Here is a 19,049-nt window from a genome sequence, read left to right as displayed (position 1 = left end):
CAAAAATGGGACAGGAGGAATATATCAACAGAATTAATAAAAAAGTTGTTTAAATTTTATTTTCTATTAAATAGTTAGGGAAATAACCACAAATGATCGGTCAGCCATAAATCTTAATTCAAACAAGCCCTTCCTAAGATTTTAAAAAGTCTTTAGAATTTTATTATAATTTTTCCTATTGCTACAGTAATTTACACAATTTATTAAGAATGTAATTGTGATTGGATGTGTGCATAAAATAATGCAAAAATCTGTTCAGCACCATTTATTGACACATCATGAAACTCTACATTTACAGGGTTTAGGTGTCTTTTGACTTCCAAAGAATATGTCAAACAAATTTTTAGTATTTTTAATACCTGCTAATTAATTTAGTTAGTTTGAAAGAAATAAATGAAAACAGGTTTGGTAAAGGTAATGCGGATAAAGGAAGGCCATTTAAAAGTAATATTATATTACTATCTATTATGAACATTTGGCTATAGCAATAACATCACACAAATTATAGAACGATAAATGCACTTTATAATAATCATCCTAACCTTTTCTATACTTCAAGAAGCAGGCGTTGAAAGTAGAAACTGTACATATATAGTACAATATCATGTTAAGATTTCTTACAGAGTTTAAGTTTGTTTATTCTTGCCCTGCCTTGCGCTCTGCTGCCTAGAGAGGATCATTATCCCAACCATTTTAAAAACGGAATATGCCAATTCAAACAAATGAATGAATATATACAGTACATGGAGGGAGAGCTATAAAATAAAACAAAAATTACCAAAGTAAACATTTAATATTCACAGTCTGATACTTAAAAACATGTGTCACAGTGGTCATGACTGCTGCCTCACAGCATCAGATTCTGGCCTTAATCCCAAACAGGTCACTTGGTGTGTGAAGTTTATATGTTTTTCCCTTTTTTTTTTCTCTCCAGAATACAATATGCAGGTTGAGGTTATGAATGAGTGAGGGTGACAATGGACTGATGCCATGTCTAAGGTGGGTGCAAGGTGTTTGCCAAGTGTTGCTCCAAAAAGGCTTTAAATGTTCATTTAACTGGATTTGATGATGGGTGAATGGATGTAAACCACAAAGAAAATGATCAGATTTATCTGAACTACACTTCTTAAACTGTGATAAACTAAAACAGTATTTTAAGATTTGTAAATGCATTAACCCTCTATTTTTATTCTTACATTATGGATCATTTTGAGTATAAACAGCTTTAAGAAAATCCAAAATAATTTTTGGTTTAACGTTACCAATATTTCTACTGTCCATATTTGCATTATTCGGAGCATGGTAGAAGTTCAATTGGAAGGATTTTTTTTTTTAGTAAATGTATTAATATTAATAAATATACTTTTTTTAAATATACAGTATTACTTAGAAGTCAAAAGTTTGTAGATTTTAACGGTTTCACACATAGTCCATCTATTTTTCTGTAGTTCATCTCCAATATTATAGGTCATGAAAAGCAAAATCACTGAAATGTTTGCAAAGTTTGCCGAACACCGTAAAATGCAATGAAGTCAACGGGGAAGGTGGAACCAAACTATTTTTAAATGGCTTATAATGGTGCAATGGAGTTGAAAGTTTCCTTCAGGGCTAGGGAAGCGTCTGTCAACTATTTTGGACTGATTATGCAAAAATGTTATTTGAAAACACATCAGATCTCAATGAGAAAAAAAAATCAAGCTGGATATCTATATTGATATGGACTGGGTAATGTGTTAGGAATGAAAGGATGCCATATCGTTTGATGAAAATGAAAATGAACAACTTACAGAGGGCTAAATTCAAAGACACCCCAAAATTCAAACTAAAAGAAATCATGGCAGGCTAGTCCATTTTGCTGAAATTTCATTGCAGCAACTCAAAATCGTACTCAGTAGTTTTTATGGCCCCCAGGTGCTTGTATACATGCCTGACAACGCCGGGGCATGCTCCTAATGAGACGATGGATGGTGTCCTGGAGGATCTCCTCCCAGATCTGGACCAGGGCATCACTCAGCTCCTGCACAGTCTGAGGTGCAATCTGGTGGCATCAGATGGACTGAAACATAATGTACCAGAGGTGTTCTATTGGATTAGGTCAGGTGAGCTTGGGGGCCAGTCGATGGCATCAATTCCTTCATGCTCCAGGAACTACCTGCATACTCTCACCACATGAGGCCAGGCATTGTTGTGCACCAGGAGGAACCCAGGACCCACTGCACCAGCATAGGGTCTGACAATGCGTCCAAGGATTTCAACCCAATACCTAATGGCAGTCAAGGTGCCATTGTTTAGCCTGTAGAAGTTTGTGCGTCCCTTCATGGATATGCCTCCCCAGACCATTACTGACCCATCACCAAACCAGTCAGGCTGAACGATGTTACAGGCAGCATAACATTCTCCACAGCCTCTCCAGACACTTTCATGTCTGTCACATGTGCTCAGAGTGAACCTGCTCTCATCTGTGAAAAGCACAGGGTGACAGTGGTGGACCTGCCAATTCTGGTATTCTATGGCAAATGCCACTCGAGATCCACAGTGCCAGGCAGTGAGCACAGGGCCCACTAGAGGATGTCGGGCCCTCAGACCACCCTCATGAAATCTGTTTCTAATTGTTTGGTCAGAGAAATTCACTGTGGCCTGCTAGATGTCATTTTGTAGGGCTCTGGTACTGTTCTTCCTTGCCCAAAGGAGTAGATACTGGTCCTGCTGATGGTTTAAGGACCTTCTACGGCCCTGTCCAGCTCTCTTACAGTAACTGCCTGTCTCCTGGAATCTCCTCCATGCCCTTGAAACTGTGCTGGGAGACACAGCAAACCTTCTGCCAATGGCATGTATTGATGTGCCATCCTGGAGAAGTTGAACTACCTGTGCAACCTCTGTAGGGTCCAGTTATCACCTCATGCTACCAGTAGTGACACTGACCGTAGCCAAATGCAAAACTAGTGGAAAAAACAGTCAGAAAAGTTGAGGAGGTGAAAATGTCAGTGGTCTCCACCAGTTAAACCATTCCTGTTTTGGAGGTCATCTCATTGTTGCCCCTCTAGTGCACCTGTTTTTAATTTCTTTAACACCAAAGCAGCTGAAACTGATTAACAACCCCCTCTGCTATTTATTTGACCAGATCAATACCCCAGAAATTTCATTCAGTATAACGGACAAGTTTTTGTCCAAAAAAGGCCAGCTAAGATAATAATGCAATGCCAAAATTACTTAATGCTGCGCCTACACTCTCAGGAACCCTTCAACAGACTGTCTCTTTCTTGTTAGACCAAAAGAAAGTGATAGTTTGTTATGAAATTTCAGGTCTTGGGTAGTCTTGGCAAGGCTCAGCTAGAGTGTAGGTGCAAAATCATACAGGTATAGCTGAATTCTGAGCCAGTGCTTCACCAAACGTCCTTGTGGGTAGTTCGTGTGTGGATATTGTATTGTTCAATTTTAGTGGTTTTCAAATTTTTCTCTGCAATGAACACAAAAAGTGTGAAAATTTCTTAGTTTACACTGAAATAAAAATTAAAAATCCTGAAAAAAGTTGATTCCAGAATGAAGAAAAATGATGTGGTGAAAGCATTCAATGCTGCAAGATCAGCTATTGGAACCTGAATGAAAAAAAAATTAGAAGAAGAGTGTCTGTATTTCTGTAAAAAAAAAATAAGTAAAAAAAAAAAAACAAAAAAAAACAACCACACACAAATAAAATATTTTTTCATTTTAAGAAGAGCTGTGTTTTTATACAGGTATTGTCAAGCTTGGGCCACAGAGTTAGTTGCACAAGAGACAGAAAAGTGAGTCCGGCTTTCCAAGGAAAATACAGGTAATTTATTACTGCATAGAGAAGGCTGGTACAGTCTCAAGACTTCATTTAAAATAGGGGCTATTATTTCAGCACTCAAGCACACAATATAGGAGTCGGAACATGGCAATTGTCCTTCTTTAGCAGCCATCTTCAGATTAGAAAAAAACCAGCAGCTCAGAAACACTGCTGTGGCAGACTAGGAGAACGTAAGGAAGATTAGGTCAAAACCCGGTTTCAAATTTTCTAAATATTGTGCGGCAAGCATGTTACATGGTAAGCTTGATCCAGTAGAGGGCAACGAATTACTTTGCCCTTGGTTTACTGTTTACCAGACACAGTAGTGCAGCTACGGAGCTGTCCTTCCGCTGCTGCCATTAGAGATGGCAAATCGGCAGCAGCGCCAGTCACAATAGTATATGTATTTTCCCCATATTTGTTATAAGGAAATTTCCACAATAAAGAAATATTTTTATGGTCCCAATAATTTTGTTACAATGGGATTCCACCTGTCTATATATATTATTGTGTTCACAGAGTTCCAGTGTTGGAGAACATATTAGCCATGTAAGGAAATTGGAGGCTCATTCCACTCTTTGAATTCTCGGAATGGAGTGTTGCTCAAATCTCTAGTTTCCAGCCTCTATGAAAATACAGTTCTTCATGGAAGAAAAAAAAAAAAGGAATAAATCTTTCGCTAATTTTATTATTTTACAGTGCCTTTTTTCTTTCTCGTGGTTGGGAATATCTCCTTTAAGACTTGTTTTGAGATCGTAGCTGGGCACATGCCTAATTTCCATATATAATTAGCCATGACTGTTCAGTGCACACACAGATCGTTGTTATGTGCAGTGGCAGTACTGCTGATACTCTCATTATGGTCAGCTAATATACCCCTCAAATGAAAATACTGAAAGTTTTTTTTTTTAAAGGCATGCAGGATGGAAGGCTTCAGCAATGATCAGGTGGTGATATCATGCATGCCCGAAGCAGCTCAACAACAATCTTAAAGTGTGCATGTTTGAAAGTTTTGCTACATGGCTGGTACAGTTCTGTGATGCTATGCTGGCTTCACAAAATGTACCACTTTTACTATAGGTAGGTAATGCCTCTATTAATTAAAATGGAAGCACTCACACAGTAAAAGTGTACAGCTATGTCTGGAGGAAACTTGACAACTAAAGAAGATTCAGAGAATCACCTAGGAAGACAGTTCTAGAGTGGGTGTATTACAAAACAATATGAGCATTTAATAAGAATGCCAGTAATGGGAAGAGGATGAGCATCAGAAGGACTCATGTACAGTTAGGTCCATAAATATTTGGACAGAGACAACTTTTTTCTAATTTTGGTTCTGTACATTACCACAATGAATTTTAAATGAAACAACTCAAATGCAGTTGAAGTGCCGACTTTCAGCTTTAATTCAGTGGGTTGAACAAAAAGATTGCATAAAAATGTGAGGCAACTAAAGCATTTTTTAACACAATCCCTTCATTTCAGGGGCTCAGAAGTAATTGGGCAATTGAATCAAAGGCTATTTCATGGGCAGGTGTGGGCAAGTCCGTCGTTATGACATTATCAATTAAGCAAATAAAAGGCCTGGAGTTGATTTGAGGTGTGGTGCTTGCATATGGAAGATTTTGCTGTGAACAGACATGTGCTCAAAAGAGCTCTCGTGCAGGTGAAAGAAGCCATCCTTAAGCTGCGAAAACAGAAAAAACCCATCCGTGAAATTGCTACAATATTACGAGAGGCAAAATCTACAGTTTGGTACATCCTGAGAAAGAAAGCAAGCACTGGTGAACTCAGCAACGCAAAAAGACTTGGACATCCACGGAAAACAACATTGGTGGATGATTGCAGAATCATTTCCACGGTGAAGAGAAGCCCCTTCACAACAGCCAACCAAGTGAACAACTCTCCAGGGGGTAGACATATCAATATCCAAGTCTACCATAAAGAGAAGACTGCATGAAGGTAAATACAGAGGGTGCACTGCAAGCCACTCATAAGCCTCAAGAATAGAAAGGCTAGATTGGACTTTGCTAAAGAACATCTAAAAAAGCCAGCATGGCTCTGGAAAAACAAACATTCTTTGGACAGATGAAACCAAGATCAACCTCTACCAGAATGATGGCAAGAAAAAAGTATGGAGAAGGCATGGAACAGCTCATTATCCAAAGCATACCACATCATCTGCAAAACACGGTGGAGGCAGTGTGATGGCTTGGGTGTGCATGGCTGCCAGTGGCTCAGGGACACTAGTGTTTATTGATGATGTGACACAGGACAGAAGCAGCCGAATGAATTCTGAGGTGTTCAGAGACATACTGTCGGCTCAAATCCAGCTAAATGCAGTCAAATTGATTGGGTGGCGTTTCATGATACAGATGAACAATGACCCAAAACATACAAACAAAGCAACCCAGGTGTTTATTAAAGCAAAGAAGTGGAAAATTCTTGAATGGCCAAGTCAGTCACCTGATCTTAACCTAACTGAGCATGCATTTCACTTGTTGAAGACTAAACTTCGGCCAGAAAGGCCCACAAACAAACAGCAACTGAAAGCCGCTGCAGTAAAGGAGGAAACCCAGCATCAGGTGATGTCCATGAGTTCAAAACTTCAGGCTGTCATTGCCAGCAAAGAGTTTTCAACCAAGTATTGGAAATGAACATTTTATTTCCAGTTATTTCATTTGTCCAAGTACTTTTGAGCCCCTGAAATAAAGGGATTGTGTTAAAAAATGCTTTCGTTGCCGCACATTTTCATACAATCTTTTTGTTCACCCACTGAATTAAAGCTGAAAGTCTGCACTTCAACTGCATCTGAGTTGTTTCATTTAAAATTCATTGTGGTAATGTACAGAACCAAAATTAGAAAAAAGTTGTCTCTGTCCAAATATTTATGGACCTAACCGTATGTGACATACTGGAATGTGGTACACACTATGCAGACAGCAAAGTTTTGATAAGAACCTAAGGACAAAAGTAACCTGTGTTTGTTTTAATGCCAAAGGCAAGATGAACCTGTTGAAATTCTTTATTTCATTGTGCACTAAGGTCATTGTAAAGTGAACTGCAGTAATTCAATGAAGAAATGTGGAATAAGACTCTAACAATGTGTGTAGCTGGTAAAAAGAAATCCTGAATGCGTCCAATAAGTGATATTTAAAAGTTACACTGCTGTCAAGTGAGACTCCAAGGTACCAGACAGATGACAAAAAAAATGTTTGAAAGAATAAAGACCTAGGAATAGTTATCCCAATACTAACACCATTGTAAATGAGAATGCTGAGATACATGCAAGTGCAAGTTACATTTTCTAAAAGGATTTATATGCATCAATTGAATATTTTGCTTTGTTTATTTTAAATATCTTTCACTTTTAAACTGTACATTTCAAATTTTTTTTTTTTTTTCATTTTTAAGTTCAAAAAGGTAAAATAGTAAGTAAAAACATCACCAGTATTTTGACAAGCTATTACTTGCTACCTACAAACAAATTAAGTACATTTATATTACCTGTTGTGGTAACGTTGTCAATAGCCTTCCATGACCTCCTGATGCTTTCTGAACATTCCTTCCCACCCTTTGTAAAGTCATCAGTCACAATCTTGTAAAAGATACCACAATCAACCAAGCCTTCAAACTGCCATATTGGGGCAGAGGATGCCAAGGCACTGAAGCAAAATTAGTAAATAAATAAATACAAAGGATCTCTTCAATCAGTTAAGAACATATAGTTTCAAATTCACTTCAATGTGGAAGAATTTATTTAGGATTTTAAGGCATGGTTATTATTTTTTTGTTTGGGAGTACTTATTTTTCTTAAAACTCTCTCTTTAAAACATTCTCTACATGCATCTTTAAACTCTAAAACAACTTAAATGTTTTCCCTTAATTTTTAATCATCTAGCAGACTAATAAATGAAACAAAAAATAAAAGATACAACCATCTTATGCAAGAAAAAGAAATTCACAGTGATGGAAACTGCTTTCTGCTCAATAGGGCAGTCCAAAAACATGCTTGTCAAACAGGGGTAGGTTTTTATGTTAACTACAAATATTCACATATACTGATTACAGTAAACTCAAATTATTATCTCATAGCTGATCGTAATTTTAAATTTAGTGGCATAATAAATGTGACTTTGAATGTTATCATTATGAATCAATTTATACGCCATTCCATTATTGTTTTTTAAATGATATTCAAAGTTTAATGGTCAACAGAACTCAGATACAAATCAGATTTATCATTGTCACTGAAATGAGAATGTGAATTTTATTTTTCTTTTCAGAGAAAATTTCTTAATTTGCTTTAATGAGTCTACTACATAAAGTACTGCCATATTTAGATCCAAGTCATTGATAAGTAGAAATGCGTTTGGAAACTAAGCTACAATGTAATCTTGAAGATTCTTAAGAATATCTCCTATGGAAAACTGTGGTATTTAATCTGGTGAAACTTTACTTATATGCAATAATACATTTAAGAAAAAAACATTAAAATTATACACCACAAAACTTCCACGCTTGTGTGTCACCAAAACAGCAGATGACCTGAAAAAAAACATTCAGAAGATGCTTACCCTGTTACTAAATAAGGATACTTCATTCTGAGCCAGGCAGCCAACATTCCCCCATAGGATCCCCCAATAGCAATAACAGAGCTGTTCTGGGTGCCAGGAATGGTTTTCTTCAGATGCTTTATCAAAACAGCAAAATCTGCCAAAGCCTGCTCTGAGGTCAAAAAGTTTAGTGTCTTTGCATCCTGTTAGGCAAGTAAAAATTTTAAGTTAGCAAATGTCAAAGATGAAAATATCAAAGAAAAATATATGTTTAAAAAGAAAATGTTATGAGATTATGCAAAACTAAACAAAATGTGAGTATGATCACACATGAAAAATAACCTGTCAGAAGTCTGTAAAGTGACAATTCATTTTGTTATTGCTTAATTCAAGAAAGTGCCAATGACAGGACTTTAAAATGTATGTAATGTAAACATACTGTATAAGAGTTGTTCTATAATAACAGCAAGTGCTAAAACAAAGGAAACATTCTGAAAATATTTTTTCATCCCATGCCTGTTTACTTTTGCTGACACTTTGACTGCTCCAACCCAAGTACTCATTCATTGTACAGTACCATAAAACTGAGGACTTTTTACCAGGACAATATATAGAAATTCTTAAACGTCAACCTGAAAAGGGCACTAGTCCAATGCAGGGGCCACTCACACATATACTCACAAAGGACCAGTTTATACACCAATACTTACACTATTATATCTTTTAAAAAATACAAACTCTCAGAGAAAGACAGAAAAAGAAAAATCAGTAAACAGAAATTAATTAAAAATGCACGGACAACTTGCCAAATTTACTAATATTAAAATGAATATTTACTCTGGTATAAAAGTGTGCATGGACAACTATTTTTTTTCAGTAACACTGAAGTAAGGAATTCTAAGTTCAACAGTTAATGCGTCAGTCTAATGTTTGATACTCAAAATTAATACATTTATGTGACCTTATTACATGCAAACTAAACATTTTCACGCTTATGTATAATATAATCTTAGCATAAAAATTAATTAACAATTCTTACCCTGTAAGACTGATCTCCAAAGGGCAAAGATTCTCCATAGTATCTGTGTTCTGCAAACACCAACATGGCTCCTAGTTCTTCTGCTACATCCCACATAAAACCCTTAAAAACACTTCTCATTAGCATCACATAACATTATGCCCTATAACATTCAACAAAATATTAATTAATGTGTCAATTTCCCAAACCACCCAGGTACATAAGGGACGTAGGGAGTTTGTGCCCACCACACACACACACACACACACACACACACAATGAATGCCAAATTAAAACAAAATGTCAATTTTAAATTACAAAAATAAGATATACAAGAATCTGATAAATTAGGATCTTTGCATTTTGAGAGAATTCACATACCCAGGCTTGACATGCAAGGTAAACTACTACCGCGCATTGTCTTTTTACTTAAATCCATCTTTTGACAGGCAATGGCCATTAATTTTAAAAGGCCATATTTCCATATTTAAAATAACAGAAGACTTAATAACATATTCTACAAAAAATGATATTCCTACCACTTGATTCACACCAGAAATTTCAAGGTGAAAGAAAAATTACTAGAAATTTTTGGTCTTGTTCAAGGATTTTCTGGCCCAAAAATGCTTATGTTTAGAGTGTATTAAATATTGTTTTGCTTTCATGTTTTGTGATAATTATTTGTTATTATTATATATATACAGAATGTCAAGATTTATATTTAGCACTCTATGATTTCAAGGTAGCAGTGGCAGTAACTGCTACACTGTATTGATGTTAAAATGTATTATACTATGCGCCCGGAGCTTCAATAAACCTGCTTTGTAAATACTGTATACAACATCATAAGTGTCAAAACTTTCAAGCATTCTTAAAAGTATGTGCTAAAAATGTGGATATCAGAGGCTATGGTACATCAATTTGTATGCAATGCAAAGAATAGATGCTTCTCAATAATTAAAACATGTATTTAATAGTAATTAAGTTTATCTGATAGTGATGGTCATAATACAGTATTTTTAATCAGCACAAAACATATTCTTTGTTCATCTTCATTTAGCTGTTACACTTAACTCTAGCTACAGTACAGCTTTTTTTAATTAGTGCTCATCTGTTTTAATATTCCTTACTGTATACAAGTTTAAAAACCAGTAATCATCACTTTCCCCTGTACCCCTCATGTAACTATATTCCATATAAAAGTACAAACATGAGTTTATACTTCAAGTACAGTACAGGTTTTTCTCCACATGTATGTAGTGCTAGTCCACTGTCACTACACTGTCACCACCAAAATTTTGAAGGGAAATCAACTCAGAAGCCACAGATACAGTGTACATTGTAGTCATGTAAAAAATTAGCATGACACAAATATATCATACATACATACATTTGATATACTGTAAAATAAAACTTTCAATGAAGGTACACTCATTACCTTACTCATATACTCGTATATACTCATGTCTTTCTTTAATATTACACAGTAATAAGACATGTAAATCATACTTTCAGACGTAGTACAATTGTTGTTAATGCACTGCAATGGTGAACTGTTGGCCATGGGTAAGAAAAATATGATATATATTTATCATGAGCATTGCAATTTTAAATGACTCTTTGCACCTCATTAAAATAAAAAAATGACAATTTGATTAAACATATTTTGATTATCATTCCCATTATACTAAAAAAGAGGTAATTACCGTGTTATTGCAGAACCAAGTAATATCACCTTCATTTCCAGTATAAAAGAGAATGGGGCCTCCAGCATAATGCCAGTGATAATCAGCCACAAGGTATCTCTGTTTAAAAGTTGAGTCTTCAGCAAAACCAAAGTGATCAATCTAAAAAAATGAAACACAAAGTATAAAAAAGGTCTATCAGTACATGTCTATGTGTGCTTAGGAACTGAAAGTTTTCCTAAAAAGGAAAAGTATGGAACCTAAAGTATATACTTAACAATTGGCAAAAAGCATACTTCAATATATATCACACATGGTAGAACTAAGTCATAATTTTACATCACAATTGGGCTAAATGCTAAGAAACTTTACATCTTATCTTAAATTTTTCAATGAAAAAGTGCCTCCGGTGTGAGTCTGTTACGAGTCAGGTGCCTATATAGCGCCTTTTAACACTGGCATCCCAGATAGGGGACTCTGCCTAGTTCAAGGCAGGGACCCATCATTAAATTTGTGTAATGACCCGGCACAGCAGCGCATAGAGCGCGACCCCCGGCATGAAGCCACAGGAAGACTACCAGGAAGCTTCAAAGGACGCTGCACTAATGGGGAAGAGAAAAACCAGGCGGACTCAGAGGTCAGCCAGCAGATGCCGCCATGCTAGCCAGCACCACGGGTTGCAGCAGGTGGTAGGTGGCGGGCCCAGGGGTGAAGGGCCTCGGGAATGTCTTTCCGTTTTTTAGTCTGCCTACCTCCTAGACGCCGAGGAGCAGAATACCTGTTGTTGGCCTGAGGACGTGTGTCCATGACGTGATGGCAAAGCGAGTTCTAGGGAGAGCGAGGCTGACCTGAGTCTTTCCTTCGGCCACAAACATCGGTCGGAGGATGAGAGCCCGGATGAACTCCCTGGTGCGTTGTTCCCTGAGGAGGAGCAGGGAAGCCTACATGTAGTAGGTAAGGAGGTGGGGGATGTGTGTTGGCACCCTGCTGACAAAAGAATAGAGGTGGAGACGGCGAATCTCCATCCCTCTCCTGATGATCTCCCGAAGGGGCCAGCAGAGGAAGCGCAGGGCCTCGCTGGCTCACGGTCGGCTGAGCTGGACAAGGTAAACCCAAATCCACTGCTGGCCGACGAAACTGACCTTTTGTCGGCTGTACAGGACCTGGAGGATGTCCTCCACCCCATGCAGACCTTATTCCAGGTCCTGGGATTACTATAGGAGACGCTGGAGAGGCTGGAGAAGAAGGTCGGCGCGCCAATAGGAGCCATTCTGAGTTGGTTTAAGTGGTGTTGCTATGAATGCGGCCGCTGTGGTCACAGCTGGAGGGGTTGTCCCTGGAGGACATCCAGAGGACGTGGACGTTGAGGACAACTCCACCCGATTTCTCAGTTATGCTTCCACAAGGCAGGCCCACAAACTAGATGATGCCGTCTCCCCGTCCTGGAGAAGACCAGCCCTCGCAGGACGTGCCACTGAGACCCGCTGAGAGAGGGGCAATGTGGCGGAGGCCTGGGTCCATGCCTGGCCAGGATGTCCCTATGTTATATGTTCAGGGGGAGCAGCCATGGACTGTGCAATACCTCCCCCTGGATGCTAGATTTACGCCCCCCTGGGTTGGAGTGGTGCCTCAGTTTCCCGCAGGGCTCCATGGGAATTGGAGCTGGGTGCAGCCATGTTGGGTCCTGCAGGCGCCACCAGGGGGTGATGCAGCTGGGACTCTTGAGCCCGTATGGGCAGTATGTTCGCCACACCCGGAGCACTTCCAGGTGGACTATAAAAGGGGCCAGCTGCCACCACTCAATGGCCAGAGTCAGGAGGAGGAGGAGGACGAAGTTTGGAGGAGGAGTGGTGGTACCAGAGAAGAGTGCTTATGTTTGTCTACTTGTGGGACTGTGTTGTGCCTGTGGGGGTCACGGGGAAGACGCGCCCCACAAATGAAGAAAAATAAAAGTGCTTTGCTTTTATAAGTGCCTCTGGTGTGAGTCTGTGTCGGGTCAGGCACCTATATACTGCCTTTTACAGACCATCCGAAATTAAACAAAATAAGCCATCAACTTAAACACTGAGTTCATACAATAAAAGAACTGTGCATCTGATTAATCTAGATGGTTGAAATAAAAGCCAGGAACCACATAATTTCAAGAGCAGATATAAAACAGAAATTCAGCTAATGTGTAAAATGAAAAATAGCAAGTCACATATATACACAGATATAACTGGAAATACTGCAGGAAGAGCTGGAATCTGTATTTGGGAGCAGGAACATCTGGGCTGACCTAAATGTCCTACTGCCACTGTGATCCTCTCTGAGAAAAGCGGTTTGAGATGAGATATTATTTTAAGGAAATCATAAAAGATGATTAGGAATTATTAAAATGTTGAGTAAGTATACTAGTTTCAGCAACTGCACATTGTTTCAATAAATTAACAACACAGTTACAGGAGAACAGAATAAGCATATGAAATCAGGTGCTTATTTCACAGAGATGAACAGAATCAACTGCACTAAAAAAATAATCTTGAATTTTGCTGTTATTCTTGAATGTAGTCCAATACCCTATGCATTCTTTTAATTCAGAAAAAAAAAATGTCCTGTCATGTATGATTTCTTTGTCTTTCAAATGGCTCTTAGTCTCAGCCACACAGTCTAGATAGTGTTGGTCCTGTTGCCCAAGGACAGGGACATGATGCCACAGTAAGAACTGTCAGCTTAAGCATGAAATACCTGACAAATAGTTATTTCAGTTTAGCCATTTATTAATTTACTGAGGACTGGGTACCATGGACTGCCACTATGACTTCAGCACTATTTATGTATTTAAACAAAGAGACCTGGGTATAAAACCTATCTTTTGTGCAGTCTGTCTAAAGCTAGCATACTTTCCCCATGTCTGTAAGGGTTTTCCTCTAGGTACTCCCTCATTACTCCTTTGCTCAGTTTGAACAAGTGTGGGTGTATGTGAATGCATGTCCTGTTGTGGAAAGGCAGCTCATCCTAAAGTATGTGGTTGTTTCTTGTCTTGCGTCTGATGCTACCGGAACAGGCTTCAGTACTGACCACCATGAACTGGGTTAAGCAGGTGTGATAATGGACAGGTTTGAACAGTTTCAGCTTAACAAAATACATTTACAGGCTAAATGAATTTATCTTTCTCATCCCATTATTGGTAGTCATTCACTTCCTGAGATAAAATTTCAGTTTCTTGAGCATTACAATTAAAATGTAAGCTAGGAAAAAAAAGGCCACTGTTTGGTCCAAATGAACTCATCACTGCTTACACATCAAATACAAGTGGCTTTACATTATAATTACTTCTCCTGCTTTCTGTGTCTCTTAAAATCAAAAAGAGGCTGATTGAGAAAATGGCAATTTCGTGTACAAGACAAGACACCTGCTAGAAAGGAATCAAATACTTCTTAACACATAAGGAATCTGGCTTCATGCCACTACAGAGCTTGGGACAGACAACCCTTTTAGTTGCAGGCACAGATAATTAGCAGCAATTTGTATTAATGCCAGTGCCAGCTTTGGAGATGCCAAATTAGTTCCAGTTTAGCAGAGCTCTGTGATATCCTTTCATTAAATATCAGTGCTTATTGAGTGCTCTTCAGTTCTGATGTACTGTCTCTGTTTTAAACTTAAAATCTAAAATAACTTCACAAAGAAATGCCACAGCTGAAGGTTTACAATGAAGACTTCATCCCTGAATCGTGCAGACTGTTGGAGATAATAAGGGGCTTCTTTTTATTTTTTCTCTATTTAGAGCCTTTTTTGCTGCTATCCACTAGACAACTCTCATAAACTAAAAGCATGCTATACTCAATACTGAAATTCAACTTTTCCTATATAAAGTTGTTTTATTTAGGCTACATTAGTGTGTCACATTATAGCTTTGTAAATATATAGCAGAGTTTTGGAAAAGGATTTTTTTGCATTTCTAAATGCACAAAACTGTTTAAAAACATTTTATGTCATGCTTTAAAAAAATACCACTGGTAGGCATATATTTTTCAACTTCTCTTCACTTCATGACTATGGTGTGTGAAGAGAGCGATTGGGTGAGACAGAATGAGCAGTGGGCTGTTAGTGTTCAGACTTCCTTTGCAAGAAATAACTAGCATTTTCTCGGTTTGGTTTGATTTTACATTATATTCATAATTCATTGTAAAAATGTTAATGGATGAATGTCCTATTAAACTTTTCAGACCAGTTCCACAGACAGAACCTGTTCAACACTCTACAATTCATTTTGGTAGACAATTCTATTATTTAGGAAACCTGTTCAAGGTTAATACTGTATACTTGGTTCTGGCTCTTACCCTCAGTGCTGCTTTTTGCAAGGATTCGTTTTTTATTTCTGTGTACAAGTTCAAAACAATAGTGAAGGGAATTCAAATATTTATAAAACCTTAATTAATACAGAAAAGAGACTCCTGTGTGCTAACGGCAACAGAAAAAATATATTTTTCTCTCAGAAAAGAGAAACATACAGAAATGGCAATTTCCTAATTGACAGCCATGTAAGGAAACATGGCATGTATTTACAGAAAGGATTTAGCTACAGATTAATGTTGAAATTCTTGCAAGACAGACTTCTACTTTTCCCAAACACTGACCAATTAAAAACAAGCATTGAATACTAATGAATGTGGCATTCAGAAACTTTTTAATTCAGGAATGCTTGATTTAACTGATGCAGGCAGAGAAAGTATTGGTGCATATAATGTAGTTGCTTTACAACAAAAACAATAAGAGTACACAAATGTCTCTGCAATCTTAATATTGAACAGATGTCTACATCAGTTGTATCTCTCTATTATAATAAAAAAAATCCTGGGACAAGATGAGACTTTTTAGCCTGGGACGAGACGTGACTTTTTCAGACAGATACTTTCATATCCCGTGAGACAAGACTTTGTGCCAAGAGATTTAATGATTCTCGGTGCCGGAAATAAAAGACACACAGTAGATGACAAAGCAGAACGTTGTAAAGAATTCAAAAACATTGGCGCGATACACATATAGAGCAGGTTAGAGATAATGAAAGTACTAAAATTTGAAAGTCTCAGAATAATGATAGTAAAGATCGCATTAGCACAAACAAAAGGAAATTATTACTTGGTGAAATAACGGAAAAGCGAAAAGAGATTGAATATATTGTTCAGATTTAAACTTTAAGTCGGAGACTTATAGATCGTCTAATTTGTGCTGCCATCAGGGAAAAGTATTGTTTCTTCCTAATGAAGAGGCATATTCATGACAATTAAAAGATTTGTTGTTTGGTGAAAGTGAAACCCACATAAGTGAGCGGCAGAGACGTGAAGTGGCTGGTGTGTTGTGCGGGTCAGGGGGGTTGGCGAGCGAAGCCCCTAGTCTATAATATGTAAATCAGAATACTTCAAAAAGCTAACTTGCCCCTTTGTTACAGTATTGTTTCAAATATGGATTCAAACCTTTAATAACAAATACTTCATTACTGACTATAGATTTGTAGTGCCATTTATAAATAATGGCATGCTGAAGAAAAATATGATGTAAAATATAGCAATCAGATTTTAAGTTGAAAAGAAAAACGATGCAAATGTACAGAATGTCACTTCTGGAAATGCATGTTTTAAAGTTTTGCAACAACACTACTTGAACCAAATAACAGCCTGACATTTCTAATTGGTAAAATGTTTCCAGTTGCATAAGACTGTGCCCGCATAAAACATATGTAAATGTAAAGTGTTTGGCTGCCTTTGCCTTTCCTGTGATGTTAGCATTTGAAGTTTACTTGCTAAACCAACAAAAAGACTAGACTATTATCCATAAATAAAAAGGAAGCACCTTGAAGCTAAAAACAGAAAAATTTGATTAGAACCACTGAATAGAAAATGCACAATCAACAATCTGAACTATCTTGAATGTGAAAAAATCAATTGGTTTAATTTGAATTCAGCACCAATCATGCGAATAGACAAAAGTAAATGCAAGATAAAAAAAATATAAAATATGTGTAAAAAAATACAAAAACAATAGTCACTGAAATCTCCAACAATATCTAAAATTGAGTGCTAAAGGCATTACAATCTACTTTTGCAAAGACTGTAACCACAGATTTGTAAGGGCCAGTGCTAGATGTAAAACTTTAATCAGCACCAAACACTAAAATATAGAAAGTATAAAAATTGGACATCTGAGTTCTACTTATTGTCTAAAGGCAGAGATATTTTCATGGCTTAAATACCCACCTCTGGAACTGGTTCACTTTTTTATTCATTATGCAACTAATACATACATATACAGAGGCAGAATAGCCAAATTATACTATAGTCACTGCATACCTGTAAATAGCTGTGAGGTGTAAAAAAAAAAAAAAAAAATGTAACTACTCACTAATTGCTCTACAAAGCAAATAATTGACACTGTAAACATGCGACAATAACTTGGGTGTTCAAATTGGACCAAAATTTTCTTGACTTGTCTAAGTCTAAATGTATCTGGAAAAAAAGAACTCCATCACTGTGTCAGCAGTAACATGCTGCCAGAATTGACACAAATTCAAATACTACAGAAAATAATTTAGTCTGTTAAAGGAAAGGATTAAAATTGGAATACAAATTTAGCTTTGAAATGGATAGGTGACGACTTAAGCAAAAACACTGTGACTATAAGCCAAGATCGACGCGTTAAAATAGGCATTCACAAGCAATCAACAAAAGGTATATTTTCTTTTTCTCTTAGATTTTGCAGAAGGTGGTAGAGTGGTACAGATTAGTCATGCTGCCTCACAGTTCCAATTGATTTGGTCTGAATCCCAGTCCAGTCACTATCTATGCATACCTTGCACATTCCTCCCATGTTAGTGTGAATTTCTGCAAATACAGTGGAACCTCAGTTCACAAACGTCTCTGAACACGTAAATATCGGGTTACGACCAAAAAGTTCGCCAAACTTTTGCATCTGTTCACGACCACACACTCGCATCATGCAGAGAGACTCTCCCTCAAAACTATAACCTCCTCTCAACCCAGCTTCCTCCTGTGGTATAGCAGGTCCACAGCTATCGTCAAAAAGGCCAGTTTTAATAAATAATCACCGTACTCGAGGCTTAGTGAGGGGGCGTGGTGGTGTGTGGCCGAAGAGGTGCAAGAGCGAGCGAGCGAGCAGCTGAGCAGGGAGCCTAGGTGTTTGTTTCAGTGTTATGCAATGTTTTTACATTTAGTTTACTATTACACTGTACTATGTTATGATTATTTTTGTGCTTAAAAATCTTTAAAGAAAATATATTTACATACAGTTCGTACGGTGTGGGATGGATTAATTGTATTTACATACAATCCTATGGGGGAAATTACTTCGGGTCATGACCAAATCGGGTTACGACCAGAGTTTTGGAACGAATTATGGTCATGACCCGAGGTTCCACTGTATTCTGGTTTTCCTCCAACAGTCTGAACACATAGGGTCTAGGCCAGCAAACTCTATATGGGACCAGCATGACTGACTGAATGCTGTGATGGACTGGTGCATGATCCAAGGATTGTTGATTCTTGTCTTGAGCTCACTGAAGTCAAAATAGGCTTTGACACCTCTCAAACTTGAAATTGGTTAAGCAAATAGAAAATAAGTGGGTGAATTTAGGTTTTACTAAAAATCACAAAAACAAACTTGAATTTAAAATCTTAAGTTGATTAAAAATTAATAAATAAGTTACTGATTATACAAGACACTGTATAGCAAAACACTCTAGACTCTTAAATATGTGAAATCTATCATTTTAATCAATTTCAGTATTACTTTAAAGAAGATTATCATTAAATGATGTAATTCACCCCATCTTTATAATGTATTGTTTAATAAACACATATATGCCAGTTATAAATCTTTCCTTCCATATTCTGAGTCAGTGTTTTTGAATATATGGTCATGAGGAATCAAAGCCAAAGCACAGTTGGCAGGAACCGGCTTTAGAAGAAACACCAGTCCATCTCCAT

General features: G+C 37.4%; 1 protein-coding gene across 2 annotated transcripts in view; it reads right to left on the bottom strand.

Moving 5' to 3' along the window:
• LOC120523224 (prolylcarboxypeptidase (angiotensinase C)) overlaps nucleotides 1-19,049 on the bottom strand; it is a 45,592-nt gene that overhangs the window by 13,070 nt on the left and 13,473 nt on the right. For both annotated transcript variants that reach the window (XM_039744297.1, XM_039744298.1), the window contains exons 2-5: nucleotides 11,089-11,229; nucleotides 9,404-9,505; nucleotides 8,386-8,567; nucleotides 7,316-7,473 (exon numbers count right to left, since the gene is read on the bottom strand). In XM_039744297.1, the coding sequence (XP_039600231.1) occupies nucleotides 7,316-7,473; nucleotides 8,386-8,567; nucleotides 9,404-9,505; nucleotides 11,089-11,229 (583 nt within the window). The remainder of the gene's footprint in view (nucleotides 1-7,315; nucleotides 7,474-8,385; nucleotides 8,568-9,403; nucleotides 9,506-11,088; nucleotides 11,230-19,049) is intronic.

This window comes from Polypterus senegalus, chromosome 2 (genome assembly GCF_016835505.1).
Source record: "Polypterus senegalus isolate Bchr_013 chromosome 2, ASM1683550v1, whole genome shotgun sequence".
NCBI lineage: Eukaryota > Metazoa > Chordata > Cladistia > Polypteriformes > Polypteridae > Polypterus > Polypterus senegalus.
Note: the sequence above shows the minus strand (reverse complement) of the source record. Positions and strands in the feature narration are given on the sequence as shown.